At 46.9% G+C, this 22,158-nt stretch overlaps 1 protein-coding gene across 5 annotated transcripts in view; it reads right to left on the reverse strand.

Moving 5' to 3' along the window:
- VPS13B (vacuolar protein sorting 13 homolog B) overlaps positions 1–22,158 on the reverse strand; it is a 960,935-nt gene that overhangs the window by 121,093 nt on the left and 817,684 nt on the right. For all 5 annotated transcript variants that reach the window (XM_054017509.1, XM_054017507.1, XM_054017510.1 and 2 more), the window contains exons 37-39: positions 19,873–20,075; positions 12,919–13,126; positions 12,401–12,585 (exon numbers count right to left, since the gene is read on the reverse strand). In XM_054017509.1, coding sequence (XP_053873484.1) covers positions 12,401–12,585; positions 12,919–13,126; positions 19,873–20,075 — 596 coding nt within the window. The remainder of the gene's footprint in view (positions 1–12,400; positions 12,586–12,918; positions 13,127–19,872; positions 20,076–22,158) is intronic.

The raw sequence follows: 22,158 nt of genomic DNA on the forward strand, positions 1-22,158 counted from the left end.
GAAGTTTTTCCCTTAGCAGTACCCACAGTGGGGGAGCACCGCTGCGACCCCTGGAGTGGCGCCTCTATATTGCGCTATAAGGGGAGCTGGGCACTCCCCCCACCCCCGGTTCCTTCTTGCCAGACAACTCCGACAGAGGGGAAGGAGGACGGGGTGTGGAATAGACAGAAGCAACACATCTCGAAGAACGCCAGTTACGGAACAGGTAACTGCCCTTTCTTCTTCGAGTGATTGCTCCTGTGTATTCCACAGTAAGTGACTCCAAGCTATATCTGATGGAAGTGGGTAGGAGTTTAAAGGTTATCGGGATGGAGTACCACCCTACCAAACCCGGCATCATCCTGTGCTTGGGAGATGATCGCATAGTGCGAGGAAAAGGTGTGGACAGAGGACCACGTGGCAGCCCTACATATGTCCAGGATAGGGACGTGGGCTACATAGGCGGCTGACGAGGCCTGCGCTCTCGTAGAATGCACCTTTGCGATAGGCAGCGGGAGAACCCCTGCCAAGTCGTAACACGTGCGTATGCACGAGGTGATCCAGTGGGAAAGGCGCTGGGTGGAGACTGGTTGCCCTCTCATACGCTCGGCCGACGCAACAAACAGTTGCCAGGATTTCCTGAACGGCCTGGTCCGGTCCAGGTAAAAGGCCAGTGCCCTACGTATGTCTAGCATGTGTAGGCGGCGTTCCTCATTGGAGAAATGGGGCTTACGACAGAGTAACGGTAGGAAAATGTCCTGATCCAAATGGAAGGTGGAGACCACCTGGGGGAGAAACGCAAGGTGTGGGCGAAGTGGACCTTATCCCTATGGAAGACCGTATACGGGGGTTCCGAGGTCAAGGCCCTAAGCTCCGAGACCCGACGGGCTGAGGTGATAGCCACCAAGGAATGCCACTTTCCAGGACAGGTGGGACCAAAAACACGTGGCCAAGGGCTCAAAGGGAGGACCCGTGAAGCGGGATAGCACTAGGTTCAGATCCCATTGCGGGACTGGGGCCTGGAGTATGGAAACATACGGTCTAGTCCCTCAAAAAGCGGGAGGTCATCTCATGGGGAAAAAAACGAGTGACTCTGCACCGGAGGGTAAAAGGCTGAAATGACCGCTAAATGTACCCTGACGGAGGCCAGAGCTAGATCTTGGGTCCTAAGGGACATAAGTTGGAGGGATGCGGATGATGGGGAGGTGCCCCGCTCCCCCGCCCACCTAGAAAACCTAAATCATTTGGTCAGGTAGGTCCGTCGTGTAGACAGCTTTCTGCTCTCCAGCAGAATTCGCCTGACATCCTCCGAACACCTTCCCTCCTCCTCATTTAACCATGGAGCAGCCATGCTGTCAAGTGAAGCGTGGCTAGGTTGGGATGGTGGGGGCATCCCCTCTCCTGGGAGAGGAGATCTGGGTGGAGCGGCAGCCTCCACAGGGAGGCTGCTAACAGTTGCAGGAGGGTCCTGTACCAATATTGGCGGGCCCAATCCGGGGCTATGAGTATGACCCTCGACCTATCTGCCTGTACTTTCTGCAGGACCTTGCCTATCAGTGGAAACGGTGGAAAGGCATAGAACAGTTGGCCGGACCACCGGAGGAGGAATGCGTCAGAGATCGCCCCCCCTTTCTGCCCATGCCCTGGAGCAGAACTGGGAACAGAGACGATTCTGGGCAGTAGCAAAGAGGTCTACCTGGGGAGCTCCCCACTCTCTGAAGAGTTGCTGGGTGACTTCCCAGTGGAATGACCACTCGTACTGGTGGGAGAAGACCCTGCTGAGGTGATCGGCTTGCGTATTGCGCGTGCCGGGTAGGTGAAACGCCCTCATAGAGATATCTTGGGCTATGCAGAATTCCCATAGGTCCAGGGCTTCCTGGCACAAGGCTGAGGAGCGCGTGCCCCCTTGCCTGTTGATGTAATACATCGTGGCCGTATTGTCAGTGAGGACTCTGACCATCTTTCCCCGTAGGTGCAGGCTGAAAGCTATGCATGCCAGGCGCACCGCCCTGAGTTCCCTGATGTTTATGTGGTCGACCATTTGCCCTGGGTTTGGAAGCTCCCCGCATGGGCTCCCCACCCCAGGTCCGAGGCGTCCAGCACCAGATCTAGTGAGGGAAGGGTGTCTCGGAAGGGGATCCCTTGTAACATGTTGCCTGAGAGGGACCACCATTGCAGGTCAGCCACTACTTTGGGAGGTAATGTGACAACCTTGTCCAGGCCGTCCCTGGCCTGGGAATATTGGGAGGCCAGCCAGAGTTGGAGCGGCCTCATTCTGAGCCTGGCATGTCACACCACGGAGGTGCATGCTGCCATGTGGCCCAAGAGTTGAAGGCACATCCTTGCCGTCATCACGGGGAAGGCCATGACTGAGGCTATGAGACTTTCGAGCATCTCGAACCTGTCCCGGGGGAGAGAGGCCGTGGCCACCACCCACCACCGAGTCTAACAGCGCTCCTATGAAGTGTATGCGCTGAACCGGTACTAACGAGGACTTGTCCTCGTTTACCACTAGGCCTAGACTCTCACAAGTGGCCAGCAGGAATTTCATCTGGGCCTGCACCTGGGATCGAGACTTGCCCTTGATCATCCAGTTGTCCAGGTAGGGGAAAATTTGCAGCCCATTCCTCCTGAGGTGGGCTGCCACTACCACTATGCATTTGGTAAAAACCCTGGGGGCCGTGGAGAGGCCAAAGGGGAGGACCATAAACCGGTAGTGGTCCCACCCTACCAGGAAGTGGAGGAAGAGCCTGTGACCCTCGAAAATATGGATGTGGAAATATGCATCCTGGAGGTCCAGGGCTGTGAACCAATCCCCCGGGTCTAGGGATGGAATAATAGAGGCCAGGGAAACCATACGGAACTTGTAATGGACCATAAACTGGTTGAGGTTCCGCAGGACGAGGATACGCCTGAGCCCGCCTTTTGCCTTCAGGATCAGGAAATACCGGGAGTAAAAACTCCTGCCCCTGAATTCCCGAGATACTTTCTCCACTGTGCCTGGTCTAGCAGGAGTGCATGCTCCGGATCCCCGGGGACCCCAAGGGTGGGGGGTAATAGAGGGGGGGGCGAAGCAAACTGCAACATGTAGCCCTTGGAAATGGTGCTGAGGACCCATTGGTCCAACATTATACGGGACCATTGCACTCGGAAGGCAGATAAACGGTTGCAGAACACAAACTTTATTAACTGGGGGGGCTTCCCTGGCAACAGGCCTGGTGGCCCCCCTCAAAGAGTCAAAAGCACCTCTTCCCCTGCCTCTTGCCCTTGGAGGGCCCAGGTCGCGGGGCCGAGTGGGACTGGTGCTGGGACCTGCGTCTCTGCTCCCTCGGCCTCTTAGGTGGGGGCTCATATCTGCCTCTAGCTGGAGGAGCCAAGGTCTGTGGCCTGGGTTTGTTCTTAGCTGGTGGGACATATAGGCCCAGAGTTTGCAGGGTGGTGCGGGAATCTTTCATCCCGTGCAGATGGGTGTCTGTCTGATCCGCAAACAGGGCCTTCCCGTCGAAAGGCCGGTCCTGAATGAGGGACTGGGACTCTGCAGACAGCCCCAACAGCGAGAGTTACGACGCCCTGCATGTGGCAACAGCTGAGGCCTTCGAACGGGCCGCTGTATCTGCTGTGTCCGAAGCTGCTTGGAGGGCCGCTTTCGCCGCAGCCGCTCCTTCGTCGACCAAAGCTCTGAACTCCCTCTTGTCCCTTTCCTGGAGAAGAGATTCGAACTTTGGCAGGGTTCCCCACAAGTTAAAATCATACCAGCTCAATAGGGCTTGGTGATTTGCCAACCTGAGCTGGAAGTTCGCCGATGAATAAACCTTCCTGCCAAAGGTATCCAGTCTCCTGGCGTCTTTATCCTTGGGGGTGGGCGCGGGTTGACCAGGCCTCTCTCGCTCTCTTGGTGGTTTACAGACTCCACCACCAGAGAGTTAGGTGCTGGGTGAGAGTCCACGTATTCATGCCCCTTTGCTGGCACAAAATACTTTCTCTCCGCCTTTTTTTAAATAAGTGCCAAGAAAGCCGGGGTTTGCCAAAGCGAGATCGATATGTTGGTCACTCCGTGGTGAAGAGGTAGGGCCACACGGCCCGGTGCCAAGGAGGACAATACATTGAACAGGTTGTCGGATGGCTCCTCCATCTCCTCAGCCTGAAGCTGGAGATTCGAGGCCACCCTTCTAAGGAGCTCTTGGTGTGCCTTGAAATCTTCCTGCAAGGTGGGTGGTGGCACCGCTATGGATTCCTCTGGTGCCAGTGAGGGGACCGGGTCTGCCCCCAGGGCATCAGGCGGTACCGGTGGTTCAACCCCCAAGTCCGAGTCCAGGTGCGGTGCCGCTGGTTCGGTGCCGGTTGACTTTTCCCGGTGCCGAGGCAGGGACGTCAAGTGTACCTGCGATGCCCTGGACACCAAACGGGGTCTCACCGGTGTAGGTAGTTGGGGCCACGGTGCCCACTGACACCACTGTCCTTGCCAAGGTGCCCCCTTGCCACTGACTCGCTTGGGGACCTAGTGGAGCCGCTTGATCATGAGGAGCAACGCGGGCCGGGGATGGGCGGCTGGGTGCCAAAGTCGAAGTCACTGAGGAATGCACGGTGCTGTACGAGCGTCGGGAGCGTCCACGGTCATGTTGGTGCCGGCCCCGAGATTTAGACCTCGACGACGAAAACTTGTATCCGTCGGAGGTACTGCTTCCAGATTCCCCCCGGCGACCAGGGCTACGATGCCTCAGTGCCGGTGACAGTCGAGGGGTGCTTTGAGCAGGACGTCTGTTGGAGCGAACACTCGAATCTGAGGGTCGGTGCCGATGGCATTGAGACCTGCTCCCATAACTTTGGTAGGAAGAGGAGCGTCGATGCCTCTTGTCTCGGTGCCTGCGACCCCTCTGGGTAGTGGAGGACCCTCGGGACTCCCTCTCCGGTGAATCAGCCAGCAGAGTGGAAGTCTGACAGGGCTATGAGATGACCTCACGGAACGGGTAGGTACCTCATCCTCGGAGCGGGGGCTAGTCTCAGGTGGCGTACCCAGCACTGGAAGGGCGAGGATGTCGCGCGCTGCCTGTGCTGCCTCTGGCGTTGACAGTATTCTCACCGCAGGAGAGGCATGCTCTGCACGAGTCAGAGGTCTGGGTCCTGAGAGGGATCGTGGGCTGCCCAACTCGGGTCCGGCCTCACCCCCGTCTTTTTCTCGGCGCCGCTGAGTCTTCCCTTGCTTCTTAACGTGGGAGCGGTGCTGACTGGTGGATGGCGCATCTGACTACATGGTGCCCGGCGCCGAGTCGGGTCAGGGTGCCGGGACCAATGCCAACTCCATAGTAGGGCCCGGAGTTGGATATCTCTTTCATGCTTCGTTCTAGGTTTGAACGATCTGCAGATTTTATAACGCTCACTTACGTGAGTCTCGCCCAGACAGCAAAGACACTGAGAGTGTGGGTCGCTCCTGGCATAGAACTACAAGAGGAGTCACACGACTTAAAGCCTGGGGCTCGGGGTATGCCCCGAGCCAGGCAACTAACTAGAGAAGCAATCTACGAAGAAGAGTTGTACTACTAAAGTTAGAAGTGCTACAGCAGAGCTGGAGCACAAAGTTCCGATGACCTTCATTGGCAGCAAGAAGGAACTGAGGGTGGGGGGAGTGCGCAGCTCCCCTTATAGTGCGATACAGAGGCGCCACTCCAGGGGTCGCAGCGGTGCTCCCCCACTACGGGTACTGCTAAGGGAAAAACTTCCGGCACCAGTGCACGTGGTGAGCACACACACCTACTGTGGAATACACAGGAGCAATCACTCGAAGAAAAACAAAGGAGCTGAGGGAGAGGGAAGTAATCAGGGTGTGAACTTGGAGGGTTGTTGGGTATGAGTGGGAAAAGTTTGGAACAGGTTGGGGGGGGGGCGGGGAGGGACTAGGGAGCGTCCCCCATGCAGACCCTGGCTGATTCCTAGTCTCTCCCATTCAGTCAGGCACATCTGCCCCTGTCCACATGTGTCCCTTCACCCCCACTCAGACACCCACCTGTTCCTGTGTGGTCCTGCACCCTCTCCTCTGTCCCCATGTGACCCTGCACCTCCCTCCGCCGTGACTCTGTGCCCTTCACTCCCATTCAGCCCCTGCCCCAGTCTGTCCTCCCACACTAGCCCTAATGAGCCCTTGTCTGTGACTCCCCAGCAGCCCTATGCTGTCTGTCTCCTCATAGCCCCTGTCTCCTGACTTGACCCAACAGGTACTGTGAAGAAGGCAGGCTCTTTCTCTTCCCTAGCTGGCCGGGTACTGCTATTCTGTTCTATTGCCACAGAGACCTCTGGTGGGAAAAGGCAGAACTACAGCTGTTTTCTGCGCAAAAAATTAAAAATATGCACGGCTCATTAATTATGTATGCAATGGTGCAGAATTGCCTCAGAAGTATATTGTATTCCACTGTGGGTGATTGACAAGCAGTACCTAGGTAGCAGGAGAGTGCGAGGATGAAGATGGTAGGGCTCAGCGGAGAACCTCTGTCCCAAAGGAGGCATTGGCAGCCCAGTCCTGAACCAGGGCATAATGCCTTGCAAACATGTGAATGGAACTCCATGTGGCCGCTTTACAGATGTCAAGGAGGGGTACGTCCTGAAGACACACTATGGTCATTGCTCAGGCTCTAGTGGAGTGAGCTCTCACGCCTGTAGGGGGAGGTAGGTTTGAGAGCTGACAGCGGAATAGAATGCTGCCAGATATCCATTTGGAAATTCTGAGTGGTGATGGCATGCCCTCTTACTCTTTCTGCTATAGCGACAAACAGTCTCGGAGACTTCCTGATTGGTCTTGTTCTCTGCAGGTAAAAGGCCAAAGCTTGTTGAACATCGTGGGAGTGGAGCCTACATTCTTCTGCAGATGTATGCAGTTTTGGCTAAGGTGAAATTCCAAAACTATTTTAGGAATAAAATTTGGGGTATAGGTGTAAAGAAGCTTTATCTTTATGGAACACCGTATATGGAGGGTCTGCCATCATTGCTTCTAGCTCACTGACCCTTGTTGCTGATGTGATAGCTACAAGAATGGCGATTTTCATGGTGAGGAGGGACATGGAGCAAGTAGCTAAAGGATAAAAGGGGGAGCCTGGTTAGTACCAAAAGAACAAGATTCAGGTCCCAGTGGGGCACAATCTTCTGAGGAGGCAGGAAAGGTCTTATCAAGCCTTTCCAGAATCTGTTGGTTAGTGGGTGTGTGAAAATGGAATAGCCCTGATCAGGTGGACGGTGTGCACTGACCACCACTAAGTGGACTCACAATGAGCTGAGGGATAGACCCAATGTCTTCAAAGATAGGATATAGTCTAGGATGAGGGGAATATCCGTAGCTTCTGACTGAACGCCTCTTTGCTGTGACCAGGACAAGAAGCATTGCCATTTAGCTAGGTAACATTTTCTAGTAGAGTTCTTTCTGCTATTAAAAAGGATGTCTCATATAGCTGAGGAGCATGCATGTTCTAGGAATGATGCCCATCCAAATACTACGCCGTGAGGTGGAGTGGTCGTGCATTGGGGTGTTTGATCTTGCCATTGCACTGGGTTAGGAGCTTGGGGAATGTCAGGAAGGTAATCTGCAAGAGAGATGACATGTGCAGGAAGTTGAAGAATCAGAACTGTCTGGGCCAGAAAGGGGCAATCAGGAAGACCGTTGCACTATCCTGTTGGATCTTGTAAAGTACTGATGGCAGAAGTGGCAGCGGAGGAAAGGCATAGTTGAACTGATTTGACCAAGTAAGGAGGAGAATATCGCCCTGGGAGTGGTAGCATAAGGCTCCTCTAGAGCAATACATGACACATTTGCTGTTTGCTTGGAAGCATCATGGCCCCAGGCATCCAGCGTCCTGAGAAAGACACAGACCATGATCAAGGGCTCAGAGCTGTTCAGCCAGAGGACAGACTGTGCTCTGTACTCACTGAAGGATTCAAAAGCTACCTTGTGCTTTCTGGGGATATACACTCCATTACCGGGACCACCTCAAGGAGTGTGGACATCTTGAGAGTCCAGAATGCATATCAATGCCCTGAAACTATGGGCGGTACAGTCCGTTCTTCTTTTCAACTACTTTCACCGTGTCCTGATAATATTTGTCCAGGAAGGACTGGCCATTAGCCCCTGCAGGGAAGCAATGGAGTGTGACTTTCTCACAAAGGGTCAAGGCTTTTGGGGTCCTTGTCCTTGTGGCTACTCTTACTCGACTAACTTTTATTGTACCATTGACACAACTAAGGAGCCCAGGCTGAGGTGGGTGTAGAAGCAATCAAATCCTGTGGCAGTTGCCTGGTACCACTTCTCACCATTTTGCAGCAGGACCAGAAGCTGACTGACATCACATAGCTTATGGATTTCTTCAATATGACTGATGTTTCAATTGCCAATGTCTCGACAATCATCACAAGTTGCTCCTGGAACACTTTAAAGTCATTGGGTGCCAGTGATACCATTTCATCAAGTAACAAAGATGAAAGTTCCTACGGTGGTAATACAGGGGGCTGGTGCTGCTCTGTCCCTGGATCTGGCTCTTCCTGGTACTCTGGCATAGGTGGTCCAGCCAGGAATGCTGACTGGGAGGGTAATCTTTTCCTCTTCTTTGAGTGTGGTGAAAATCAGCTTCTTGATGCCTGAGTTAGCGGGTGGCCGGTAACCCAGTAGGGCCATGGTGTCATGCTGTAGGAATAAAGCTGGCTTGTTGGTTATTGGTCAGTTCAGGGTTATTCCTGATGGACAGGTGGTGGCTGAGTCCTGTAGGGTAAGGTGTTAGGTATCTCTATGGTATTGATCACTGACCTCAGAGAAGGCGGCTCTCTACTAGATGTTGGGAAGAATGTATGCCACAGTGATGGTGAGGAGGAGTAGACCTCCTCCAGGGTAGTGCCAAAATATACAGCATTCTCAGTATCTGAGTCTTTACTGGTGCGGGTAGGTGTTTTGGTACCAATGGTGATCTTGGTCCTCTGGGCTCATCCTCCTTGGTGGGCACGAACACTAATGGGTGTATCATCAGAGCAGGGGTTCATGCTGGAGGAGTCTGCTGCACTGTAAGCTACTCCTTTCCCCCAACCCTCGATGCTATGAGGTACATGGTAGATTTATCTTCAGCGACCATACAGTATCTGTCCTTATGGGAGGACACAGAGTCTGGAATCTCTGCTTCTGTTTGGAGTGGCCCTTTTTGGAGCCAGACGTAGACACCAGAGGAGGTGCACCATTTTCGACTGCTGAGAACAGCTTTGGTGCCGATGGTATCAATATTGATACTGGAACTGAGTAGCAGTGCCATCTTCTCTGTACTTGTCTTTGGTGTTGCTTTTCTGCTAGATGGGGTGCTAAATGAAGCTGGCTTGTCTGAAAGCACAACTCAAGAACTGATCTCAGGGTCTGATGACACCTTCATGGAGTGTCCTAGAAGATGGAGGTTTAGCTTTGCATCTTGCAACTTACACATTCTCATGGAGAATGATAAGCTGGCAGAGAATCTGCTCAGTATAGGAGATGTCCCCGCACAGGAGAGAAACCTGTTATTTCCTTCTTTCAGAGGGATTAGCCCATCGCAGGATGGACAGGTCTTAAATCTTGCCATGTCAAAGGATGCTGTACAAGAGTGTTTGAGGGGTTCTAACCAGTTCGGTTCAAATGGATGGAAACAGTTCATGGCAGTCAATGCAGAAGATGAGAAGTAGTTCTGAAGATTGTCCCAAAGATTTGTAGAAGTTTAGCAAAAGCTAAGAACTAGTGGGTTGAACTGAGGGAGAGTTGCAGACACCTTGCCCATATGCCCTTGTATGGGAACATGAGAAGGCACAGAGCGTATACGTGTAACCCTGACAGACCCTGGTCATCAGCAGGTGGGATCGAACCAGGGTCCTCTGGAGCTTAGTGCATGAACCTAGGGTTACCATTCGTCCGGATTTACCCGGACATGTCCTCCTTTTTGTGCTAAAAATAGCGTCCGGGGGGAATTTGTAAAGCACTCAAAATGTCCGGGATTTCCCCCCGCCCCCGGCAGAGCAGAGCGAGCGGCTGGGAGGGCTGCAGGAAAGTCACGGGCTGGACTCCGGAGCAGCTGTAGAGGAGCTCCGCCCTGCATTCTGAGCCGGCAGCTCTCCCCTGCAGCCCGGCTCCGGCAGCACTGTGCAGGGCCAGGGACCGGGTTTTGTTGTGCTGGGGAGCGCAGCCACGTGTCCGGCTCGCACAGAGCCCAACACCCTGTTCTGAGCAGCAGGGTAAGGGGGCCAGGGGGCAGGAGAAGGGGCAGGGAGGTTCTGGAGGGGGCAGTCAAGAAACGGGGGGGGGTCGGGAGTTCATGGGGGGGCTTTTTGGGGGGGAGTGGAGAAAGTTTTGGGCAGTCAGGGTACAGGTAGGGGGTAGGGTTCTGGGAGGCAGTTGGGGGGGTCTTAGGAGGGGGGCAGTTAGGGGACAATGCACAGGGAGTCTTAGGTAGGGGGTGGGGTTCTGGAGGGCAGTTAGGAGCAGGGGTCCCAGGAGGGGGCAGTCAGGGGACAAGGAGCGGGGGGGTGGGGGGTTGGGAGTTCTGGGGGGGAGCTGTCAGGGGGCAGGAGTGGGGAGAGGGATCGGAGCAGTCAGGGGACAGGGAGCAGAGGGGTTTAGATGGGTTGGGAGTTCTGGGGGGGGGGCTGTCAGGGGGTGGGGAGTGGTTGGATGGGGCGTGGGAGTCCCAGGGGTCTGTCTGGGGGTGGGGGTGTGGATAAGGGTTGGGGCAGTCAGGGGACAAGAGGCAGGGAGGCTTAGATAGGGGGTGGAGTCCTGGGGGGCAGTTAGGGGCAGGGGTCCCAGGAGGGGGCAGTCAGGGGACAAGGAACGGGGGGAGGGTTGGGGGTTTTGGGGGGGCGGGAATTGGGAGGGGCGGGGCTAGGGCGGGGCTTCTCCCGTCCTCTTTTTTGCTTGCTGAAATATGGTAACCCTAATGAACCTCTACTGCCAACTGGCTGTTAGCTAAGGCTGTAGAGCAGACTCATTTTATCTCTCTCTTTAAGTGGTCTCAATGCCACTAGATGGGACAGAGCACCACACCCAGTAAGTGTGTGGGTTAATACTTCTCCTAGATGAGGAAGCACGTCCCGAGCTTCAGAGTCTTCCCAGTTGAAATCCCGGACAAGCCCTGACTTGTAACGCCAACAGACCCTGGTCGTCAGTGGGCGGGATCAAACCGGGGACCTAAGGCTGTAGAGCAGACTCATTTTTTCTCTCTCTTTAAGTGGTCTCAGTGCCATTAAATGGGACAGAACACCACACCCACTTTAAAAATGTGTGTGGGTTACATATGCAGCCCCAACAGACACTGGTATTCAAAAAACCTCCAGTCTTGCATGCATGAGGGATATGCACAACTACAGTGGGAACCACATGGACGTACTCAATGGAGAACCTATATTACTACACAGGGCTAAATTTTTAAAGTGGTACACGTGGAATTTTGCCCACAAAGCCTGTTAACTATAATGGGGTTTATGCAGCAGACTTGTTGCACATTGCTTTGAAAATATAGTCTTTAAGGTCTGCAATTTGCAGGTTTTCACATGGACTGAACGGAGTCCTCAGGATAGTGCATGATAACACTATTTTCATCTTTGATGAGACCTCAGGCCAAGCTTATTTGAAGAAATCAATTTAGTTCTTAACCTTCAGACAATTTAAGGGAGTTGAAACTTGCCTGTCTAGAGGGCAAAGAAATTGGCAGGACACCTAAATGATCTCACTAACACTTTGTGCAGTATAATGATATTATATCATATTTCTGTGGGAGATTAACCTGATCCATAAGTTAATGCATACTGGTGCATAATTCAATTCTTAAAACAGAAACTCTTCCATTACAGTTATAAAAAAAAAAAAATGTAATACCTCTCACTAACTTGGAAAGGAGGGGGACATTTTATTTAATATAATTTGCAATACTATTTCAAAGCTGAATAATAAGCAAACCTGAATAAGACAGAAGATGGCCTGCAGAAAGAAGTGAAAAGTAAGAATTAAAAATATTAAATAATGAAAGAGAATGCAGTTGGCAGATGCAGGAACACTACTAGGGTATACAGCCACACTCCAACTGAACAGAGGGAAGAAGACAGTGCTCCTGAAGAGGACATCCATGGATTGGGGCAATAGGATTGGACTGCACTTATCAGCCTCCCACAGCAAGAAGATGGAAAACCAGAACTGCTGAGGTTTGCTGTAGTTTATGACGCTGTGGAAAACCCTTCACAGGTAAATGGTAGGGAACACTGTTTGATTCATTTTAAATTAGCAATGTGTTCAAGCTGCAAAATTCATCTCCCATTGACTTCATTAGGCCCCTGTTGTTTGTTTTATGCACAATTTTTACTAACAGCAATTTCTAAAACACTGAATAAACTTCATAATAACAACCTTCTCTTTTGTTAATGAAAGTAGGAATTCCCAATTACCAACCTGAAGAACATCTCCAAGATCTGCAGTACTAATATCTGGATCTTCAGTTGTATTAAAAGGAACAGGAGTTATTCTTACAAGGGTAAGCACTCTGGGTTCTGGATATCTCCATAACATTATTCCTGGACTATCCTCAGTTTCATTGTAAAACACAACTTCATAGGCACTCGGCAGTTTCTGCGCTTCTGTCAAATGAAAGAAAGCTATAATCTATTATGTAATTTCTAAAAAGGAAAAGGCTGGTTTACGAGACAAAAGTATTTAAAAACAAATCTCTTAAGATCAAAAGGAGAGAAAATAAAAAAGCAATTTCCCTGACTTTTAAAAGATTGCAGCTAAATGGAAAGAAATCAAAAAGACACTGATGCAACAGATGTTTTCAATTGCTTTACCAAAAAAAGGTAAAGAACTTCAAAATAGGTAAGTGATCTTTAAAAGGTTACTACTGAACTTACTTTGTAATTTAAAATAAAATATAATAAATAAATAATAATAATAAATAATAATAATATTCCTACCTGCATCTTGTATGTACTGGAACAGGCCTGTTCTCAGATCATCTGAGGTATGTTCAGTTTTTGAGGTCTGATTCCTTTCCATAGGAGACTGAGTCTGGTTTGTTTGATCAGAGATCAGTGTCTCCATCTTGCCTTGTTCAGTAAGGTACCCTTGCAGAAGTTCATGGAGAAGAACTAAACAATTCAAATGTTCTTGACCCCAGAAGACCTTATTAAAAAATAAAGAAAAGAAAAAAGCAAAACAGATGACAAAAATGTTGCTTTAAAAATATGTAATTATTTTAAACAAAGTAACAAAATAAGTAAATAAATCAATAAATAAAAATAAAAACATACATTTTTTTTGCTGCATACTCTTCATATACTGTAACTTTCTGCAAACCTGCTAACTGGCAAAAAGATTCTAGCATGCCTTTTGACAAATTTGTCTTTTACTCCAGTCTAAGGAATGCATTTATTGTCATTATTTATTTATTATCCTAAGCATACTATGCATCTCATATATATAAAAAATAGACAGGCACTGAGCTGAAGCGTTTAGAATCTAAAGGCCTGCTCTGCACTTACTGTTGGGCATATTGCTTAGTGCTGGGAGTAGTCCTACTGAGTCAGATTTTCAGATAAGCTTGTGAGGAAAGTAATTTTAATGTTTCAATTGTTCAGAGCATAGTGTTATAAAATGGGGCACTTAGGAATGTGATTCTTTGGAGAACATTAGGTCTGGTTCACTGAAATTGTCTTCGAGTTATATATGTTTGGCAGTAAGTTTCCACAGTAGATCTTTTAGTTAGTATTTTTATGGGTTTTCTTAAACCTTCAACTACATTTACACTTTTTCATTACACTTAAAATTGGTGGACAAGAGAAGGAAATTAGGAAGGAACAGTGCAGAGGATAACATGAACCCTCCTCATATATATTTAGTGTTCCACATTTGCAGTTTTTATTTGTAAAAAAAAAAATTCTGGGAATTTTTCAGTGTTTATTTTCCAAACATTAAAACGGGTATGAAATATGGTTACAAATAAAAAAAAGAAAAAAGAAAATTGGAAAAAAGAAAAACAAAGAAACTTTCATAATATACACATTTTACTGCAGTATAATTTAAAGGTTTTTTTTTTAATGTACAAAGCTATTTTTTGTCTTTCAGAGATAGTAGTTTATCCAGAAATCCTGGTTTGCATACACGCGCATAATTTTCTTCAAAGTATGTTGAGCCTCTTGTTGTCTTGGAGGTAGTCCAACTTTGAAAATAAGCAATCTGCATCAATAGATTGAGGGGGTACACTCAAAGTTGCCGTACCACTTTGCTGAAGTTGGGAAGTGCATTTTGATGACTGCACATTCAGCACATTCAGTTTCACATTGTCACGATTAGGTGTGTTCATGTAAGTAGTAAGTTCCCCTTTCAGATTTGAAATTTCATCTTTAATGGCAAATGGTTGAAACACTCTGGCATAACAGTCGTAGTTGCTGCAAAATTCACTTTGAGGAAGGGGTTCGCAATACCTGGATGACATTGCAAAAAGAATCGTCGGCACCAAACACTTTAGGGTTCAGATTACAGGCCACGGTCATGAATGCTTTTTTTGATTTTCTTGTGTTCTGGAGTTGGAAGGATATTCAGAAACAGCTGGGTTTTCTCACTGTATGTTTGTCCTGCAGCTTTTGTGCTCAATTCAGCTGAGATTTTGGTTGTCAGGATTCGGTAAATGTCTGTATTGGCAAATGTGCTGGCACTTGGAGAAAACTCCAGTGTTTTCTGTATGTCACACAGTGATCCCAAGTTTTCAACAATGAACATTACCATGGTTCACAGAATCGGCAGTCATTTTGGTTATTTGCCAGTCTCTTCAGAGTTTCTACTTTAGAACCAAACAACTCCAGGTGATCTAGGAGAGGCATTAGCACAGTCCACACATTATTTACATGACAGGCAGCAAAGTATAAGCTCATCCACCGATGTGGCACAACGGGGGTAGGTAAAAAAGGCAGTCAGCTCTGCATTTGTCTTGCACTGTGTAGAACAAAGCCTTAGCTTGTTCACATGATTGAAAACGGCCCCAAATCCAATGATGCAAGATTTCACGTCTTTCATTTCTTCTGTAACAGGAGCTGACAGTGCAATGTTAATCAGGTGAGCAGGACAGGTAATACGTAGCAGCTCTGGTTTCTGATTGAGTTTAATCTCCCGTGCAAACTTAGCCATGTAGGAAGCAGAATCTGTGTTAGTTGTGGTCGTATTTTCCCAAAGTAGTTTGTACATCTGAATCGTGTCAGTTATTGCTGCCTCAACAAAACAGCTATCAGCAGAGTGGATGAATGTCACATCAGCACAAAACAATGCAGGTTTATTCGCTTTGAAATAACAATATGAAAACAAAAGGCCAAGAATCAGATGGTCCAAAACATCAAGAGACTTGTCAAAAATAAGACCAGACACCACATTTCCATCAATTCTTTCCATCAGTTTAGATACTAAAGCATCATAATTTTCTTTCAGATACATACAAGTGAGGTTGTCTGCATTTGCTGCTGGATTGTATTGTCTCACAAAGTCACCAATAGTCCCCTCTGCAATTAACAGTGTCTATCTGGCAAAACAAAGAGCACCCACAAATTCATTGACACAATCGTGCTGTGTCCTCTCCTTCATTAAAGCCCTGGTGAAAGCGCCTGATATTGATTGTTTATCCCCAAAACTCACTTTCTTCCTTAAACTTCCTGTGTTGCTTGCTTTCGACATGCTCCTTTATTCAGTCAGCGTGAGCACTGACTTCAATGCTGCAGTACTTGCAGCACAATGAATCCTCTTCACTCCTGTCTTTTTTTTTTCTTGAAAATTTCTAAGCACTGATTTTCTTGTTGGTATTCAGGCACAGATTTGCATTTTTGCCCCATGTTTACCATTTCTTCACCTTATCTATCTTTATCTGTGGGGGACTGATTTTTTAAATTGAGCACTGTAATAAACGGATGCAAAGAAATAGATGGGCAGCATTTCCTTGTGAGCCAATCATAGCATGATATTAACACTGTTTGATTTTCCAACCTCCACTGTGTGTGTTCTGTGTTTTACTCTGCAGAACTGCTTCAATCTTAGAGCTGCAGGACTCAACAATCATGTAAAGTGTTAGTGTTTAACAAAAATAAGTACCTGAAAAAATATTGAGTGGATTAATAAACGGGTTTAAGTCTGTAAAAACAGAACTCCTTTAATTATAAAAATTGATAATTCATTGGTGAAAATTGGTAAAAACTGAAAATGCAGAACAGCATGCCTTAAAGAGATGCCAGTGAACAGAGATTACTTCATATTTATCAATTTATTATTTTATTTATTTAGATTTATGCAAACACACAAGAAATGCCTTTCCATAGTCTGCAGCCATCCTGGACATATCTTAAAAACACATCACAAATAATACCCTAAAAGTTCAGCAGTAAAATTCAGTATAACTCACTGCCAGCAAACTAGGCAACTTTAAAGCTCAGATCCCCTTCACTCTCCAACAATTCTCCAGCAAGCCTGGAAGACAATCAGATTCAGGCTATTTTGGGCCTGGGGTGGTGCGGGTTCTGAATCATGCAGTTATTGACACAGTAGTCCCTCACTATCCTACAATTCATGAGCATGTGCTGATTAAAAATGTCTAATAAACCTAACACAGAGGATAAAGAATAGCAGCATGAAGTAAATTTCACAATATTTCTTGGGAGAGAAAGACTTGGATATGTTGCCCAAGCAAGAAACCACATAACCGTTATGAGTATCTTATTCCTGGTATTTGGTTTCTTTGGAAGGTAATCCAGTTCTCTTCTCACCCATAAAACCATCAAAAGAGAGAGTAGTGTGGCAGAACAGTAATGGAAAAAAAAACAGAATAAGAAGGTGGGAGTGACATCATGAGAAAAGGAAAGAAGAGAAGCGTAGAGAAAACAGGGAGGAGTAGTGAAAGTGAGAGAACATGGGGGAAGAGAGATACAGTACAGCAAAAATAGGTGGTGAAATAATAGTCAAAACCCCAGACCCAAATCCTTGTCCTCCCATCTCCTTGCTCCTCATCCTCTCCCCAGGCAGGAAAGTGTGTGTGTGTGTAGTGCAGTGTTTTATTTTGGTAGGGGTTTTTGTTTGTTTGTTTTTAATGTACATGCTACCATGTGTTTTAATTGAGATTCAGACTTAGATCCAATCTTTGCAGCTCAGGACTCTCTTTATAATGGACTCATAAGGGTAAATATACTTTAAATTTATTTTAAATATAAAAATGTTGAGATACTCAGATACTATGGTATCAGTACCTTAGAAAGACAGACATACCATAACCCTGAATCCCAACAATTTTGAGTTTGGGGAAAGGATAGATTAGTATCTAGGTTCACACTTCCATGGGGGAGGGCCCATCTTCAGAAAGCACTGCTGTTGATTTCAGCAAAGTTTGAATTTGGATGAGATCTCAGTTAGATGTTCCCAAATTTTAGGGAGGTGCATATCTAGGGTTCCAGTTCAGGCCACCCTTAATCAAAACATTCAGGTGTGTAGAAAAAAATGAGGAAAATAGACTTAAAACATTCTGAAGATACATAAACCTTTTCAGCAGAAGGAAAGAGAAAGGCAGAGAGGTGAAAAAAAAGTGAATTGACAAGGTTTAAAATAAAGTTGAAAAGATTTCTGCAATGTTTGTTACATGTTAACTGGATCTGCATGGTGAATCATATAACCGTGAATGATTTGTAATCCCAGGTATTTGAACACTAATATGTCTAATCCTATCTGGGTGCTTTCGGCAGGCAGCGAGTGCACTGGGGAACCAATGGATCAGTCTTTCCTGGCTGAGAGAGAAATTAACGAACCGTTCCCTTTCGCCTTGCCAAGCAGTGCTGCATTTCTTCATTCACACTGCTGTCTGCAGCAATCCTGCAGGCTTGGACAAACCAGTGACAAATTGATGACAAAGTAATTTTTAAACAATTGCCCTAACATATTCCCAGAACCCCCTCTGCGTCTAACTTAAAGAGATAGCTGGTCTAATCCATGCCACATCACTCAAAATTTAATTGAGCCCTGGTCCTTGGAATTCCAGTGTTGGACCCAGCAGAATATCAAGACACCAAAAACTAGTAGGCTATCTAGAATGCAGTATCTCAACTATTTGTCTGACACAATGAGGTGACCACCAATGATTCAGGATTCTGAGTGCAGAAGTGTACCCAGAGGCAGAGAGAGAAAAACAGAAGCAACCTTATCTATTGATTTCATCACAGGATGAAACCACCAGATGGTAGGTCAAAAGTCTGTAGTTGGTGGGTGGAAGGAACAGAGTGTTAACTTGTCCAGAGACAAAAGATCTTTTCACTATGAGTACAGAAGCAGGAAGTCTGAGGAGATCTAAAAAGACTTGCAGTTAAGCTGGCTGAGAACCATGTTTTCCCTTCCTCTGCAGCCACACGTAAATTGTGGGAGAAAGTATAGCAGTAGTAACATTTAATGCTCATACTGCCAGAAGGAGGAGAGTGACTTATAGTCAAAGCTGACAATAGACTTTTTTGCCTCACTATGGTGTAGTAGTGAGGAAGGATGGTCTTGTGGTTAAGGCACTGGACTGGGACTCAAAAGACTTAGTTTAATTCTTGGCTCTGCCACAAATTAAGTGATTTGCCCAAGGCTGCACAGGTAATCTAACTGTGCCTCAGTTCTTCATCTGTGAAGTGGGGATAAACAATTCCTTTCTCCCACTCTTTATCTGTCTTGTCTATTTAGATTGAAAGATCTTCAGGGCAGGGACTCTCTTTCTATATGTAGATACAGAACCTAGCACAAAGAGACACCAATATCATTTTGGACTTTTAGGCACTATCGTAATACACATTAGTAATGGTGATACATGAGGTCATTTTTAGAGTTGGTCAAATTATTTGTTGTGAATGATTAATTATAAATATAGTCCTTTTTCAATTTCGCCAACTTTTACAAACTGATCCAGGTTTCTGCAAACATTTTGTTTATAAATATTTATTGAATGGTTTATGTGCTGGAGTTTATTTATTTTTAACACTGGTGCTTATAAATCTTACTGTAAATAGGTGTGTATCTTGTCCTAATTATATTACAACCCTCTTGCTTAAGTTATACAGAATCAGAATTCTTCATTTCAAAAACTCCCATGTTTCTTGGACTGTTTTCAAGTTACGGACACATTTAACTGAAGGGGAGGATAGCATGTAAAACTGAGTGTTAATTGCCACAAACAACAATTATCAATTACTCCCCTGAGAATTTTTTGTACGTTTTAAAAAACTGAAGTGCATTTGTTAGAGCTGCCCCAAGGCATTACGCATGCATGCACATATGCACGCACACACAAAACAGAACAGGCCCAAATGTTAAGTGCTGGTAACCTGATACAGTACTTTTAAGGGAACACACACATACAGCTACACTACAGTAAAATGGCCTGAACAGTTCTTGTCAATACTCTATGCAGTTTTGTCTAATCAGTAGTTTTGCAAAAACACACACTTCTTTTAAAATGTAAAAATTTTCAAATGTGGTGAACTGTCTCATGATGCAAAGCTTTACAAGTTTTCTGTGCAGTTTAGACAGAGAATCAAAATTCAAGGCAAATTCAATTATATATCCGAACCATAAAAACATAAGAACGGCCATACTAACATTCAGACCAAAGGTCCATCTAGCCCAGTATCCTGTCTTCCAACAGTGGCCCATCAGTCCCCAGAGGGAATGAACAGAACAGGTAATCTTCAAGTGATCCATCCCCTGTCGCCCATTCCTAGCTTCTGGCAAATAGAGGCTAGGGACAGCATCCCTGCCCATACTGGCTAATAGCTATTGATGGACCTATCCTCCATGAATTTATCTAGTTCTTTTTTGAACCCTGTTATAGTCTTGGCCTTCACAACATCATAAACATATACATAAAAAAAAATACAGACCTGTATAAGCCCTCCTCTGAAGTCAATATGTATTTTTGGAATGGATTGCTCTGGACCAGGATTGCCACTGTGCTTACACCACTTAGCTTCCACATTGACAGAACAACAGAAGGGGCCTATTAGAGCTCTGCTTCTTTCTTTGAAACTTGTTTTAAGGAGAAAATCATTTATGTCAAGAACAAATGATGATCCATGAATTATACCTGAAGAAAAAGGAAAAATATATAATTTAGCTTAGTGGTATGTGTGTTCTCCCAAGATATATATTCTCTAGAAATGTCTCGAGGCCAGATTGTGAATCTTTTACTCTTATTGGTGAGCAATTATTCACACACGTAGTCCCAAAGCAGACTTTGACTCCCTCAGGGAACTGATGGGCAGGATCCCCTGGGAGAATATCATGAGGGGGAAAGGAGTCCAGGAGGGCTGGCAGTATTTTAAAGAATCCTTATTGAGGTTGCATGAAAAAAACATCCCAATGTGTAGAAAGAACAGTAAATATGGCAGGCGACCAGCTTGGCTTAACAGTGAAATCCTTGCTGACCTTAAACACAAAAAAGAAGCTTACAAGAAGTGAAAGATTGGACAAATAACCAGGGAGGAGTATAAAAATATTGCTCAGGCATGCAGGAGTGAAATCAGGAAGGCCAAATCACACTTGGAGTTGCAGCTAGCAAGAGATGTTAAGAGTAACAAGAAGGGTTTCTTCAGGTATGTTAGCAACAAGAAGAAAGTCAAGGAAAGTGTGGGCCCCTTACTAAATGAGAGAGGCAACCTAGTAACAGAGGATGTGGAAAAAGCTAATTTACTCAATGATCTTTTTGCCTCTGTCTTCACGAACAAGGTCAGGTCCCAGACTGCTGCACTGGGCAGCACAGTATGAGGAGAAGGTGACCAGCCCTCTGTGGAGAAAGAAGTGGTTCGGGATTATTTAGAAAAACTGGACGAGCACAAGTCCCTGGGGCTGGATACGCTGCATCCGAGGGTGCTAAAGGAGTTGGTGGATGTGATTGCAGAGCCATTGGCCATTATCTTTGAAAACTCATGGCGATCGGGGGAGGTCCCGGATGACTGGAAAAAGGCTAATGTAGTGCCCATCTTTAAAAAAGGGAAGGAGGAGGATCCGGGGAACTACAGGCCAGTCAGCCTCACCTCAGTCCCTAGAAAAATCATGGAGCAGGTCCTCAAGGAATCAATTCTGAAGCACTTAGAGGAGAGGAAAGTGATCAGGAACAGTCAGCATGGATTCACCAAGGGTAAGTCATGCCTGATTAACCTAAGTGCCTTCTATGAGGAGATAACTGGCTCTGTGGATGAGGGGAAAGCAGTGAATGTGTTATTCCTTGACTTTAGCAAAGCTTTTGATACAGTCTCCCACAGTATTCTTGCCAGCAAGTTAAAGAAGTATGGGCTGGATGAATGGACTATAAGGTGGATAGAAAGCTGGCTAGATCGTCGGGCTCAACTGGTAGTGATCAACGGCTCCACGTCTAGTTGGCAGCCGGTTTCAAGTGGAGTGCCCTGGGGTCAGTCCTGAGGCCGGTTTTGTTCAATATCTTCATTAATGATCTGGAGGATGGCGTGGACTGCACTCTCAGCAAGTTTGCAGATGACACTAAACTGGGAGGAGTGGTAGATACGCTGGAGGGTAGGGACAGGATACAGAGGGACCTAGACAAATTAGAGGATTGGGCCAAAAGAAACCTGATGAGGTTCAACAAGGACAAGTGCAGAGACCTGCACTTAGGACGGAAGAATCCCATGCACTGTTACAGACTAGGGACCGAATGGCTAGGAAGCAGTTCTGCAGAAAAGGACCTAGGGGTTACAGTGGATGAGAAGCTGGATATCAGTCAACAGTGTGCCCAAGAAGGCTAACGGCATTTTGGGCTGTATAAGTAGGGGCACTGCCAGCAGATCAAGGGACGTGATCGTTCCCCTCAATTCAACATTGGTGAGGCCTCATCTGGTGTTCTGTGTCCAGTTTGGGGCCCCACACTACAAGAAGGATGTGGAAAAATTGGAAAGAGTCCAGCAGAAGGCAACAAAAATGATTAGGGGGCTGGAGCACATGACTTATGAGGAGAGGCTGAGGGAACTGGGATTGTTTAGTCTGCAGAGGAGAAGAATGAGGGGGGATTTGATAGCTGCTTTCAACTACCTGAAGGGGGGTTCCAAAGAGGATGGATTTAGACTGTTCTCAGTGGTAACTGACGGCAGAACAAGGAGTAACGGTCTCAAGTTGCAGTTGGGGAGGTTTAGGTTGGATATTAGGAAAAACTTTTT

This window comes from Malaclemys terrapin, chromosome 2, assembly GCF_027887155.1.
Source record: "Malaclemys terrapin pileata isolate rMalTer1 chromosome 2, rMalTer1.hap1, whole genome shotgun sequence".
Taxonomy (NCBI): Eukaryota; Metazoa; Chordata; order Testudines; family Emydidae; genus Malaclemys; species Malaclemys terrapin.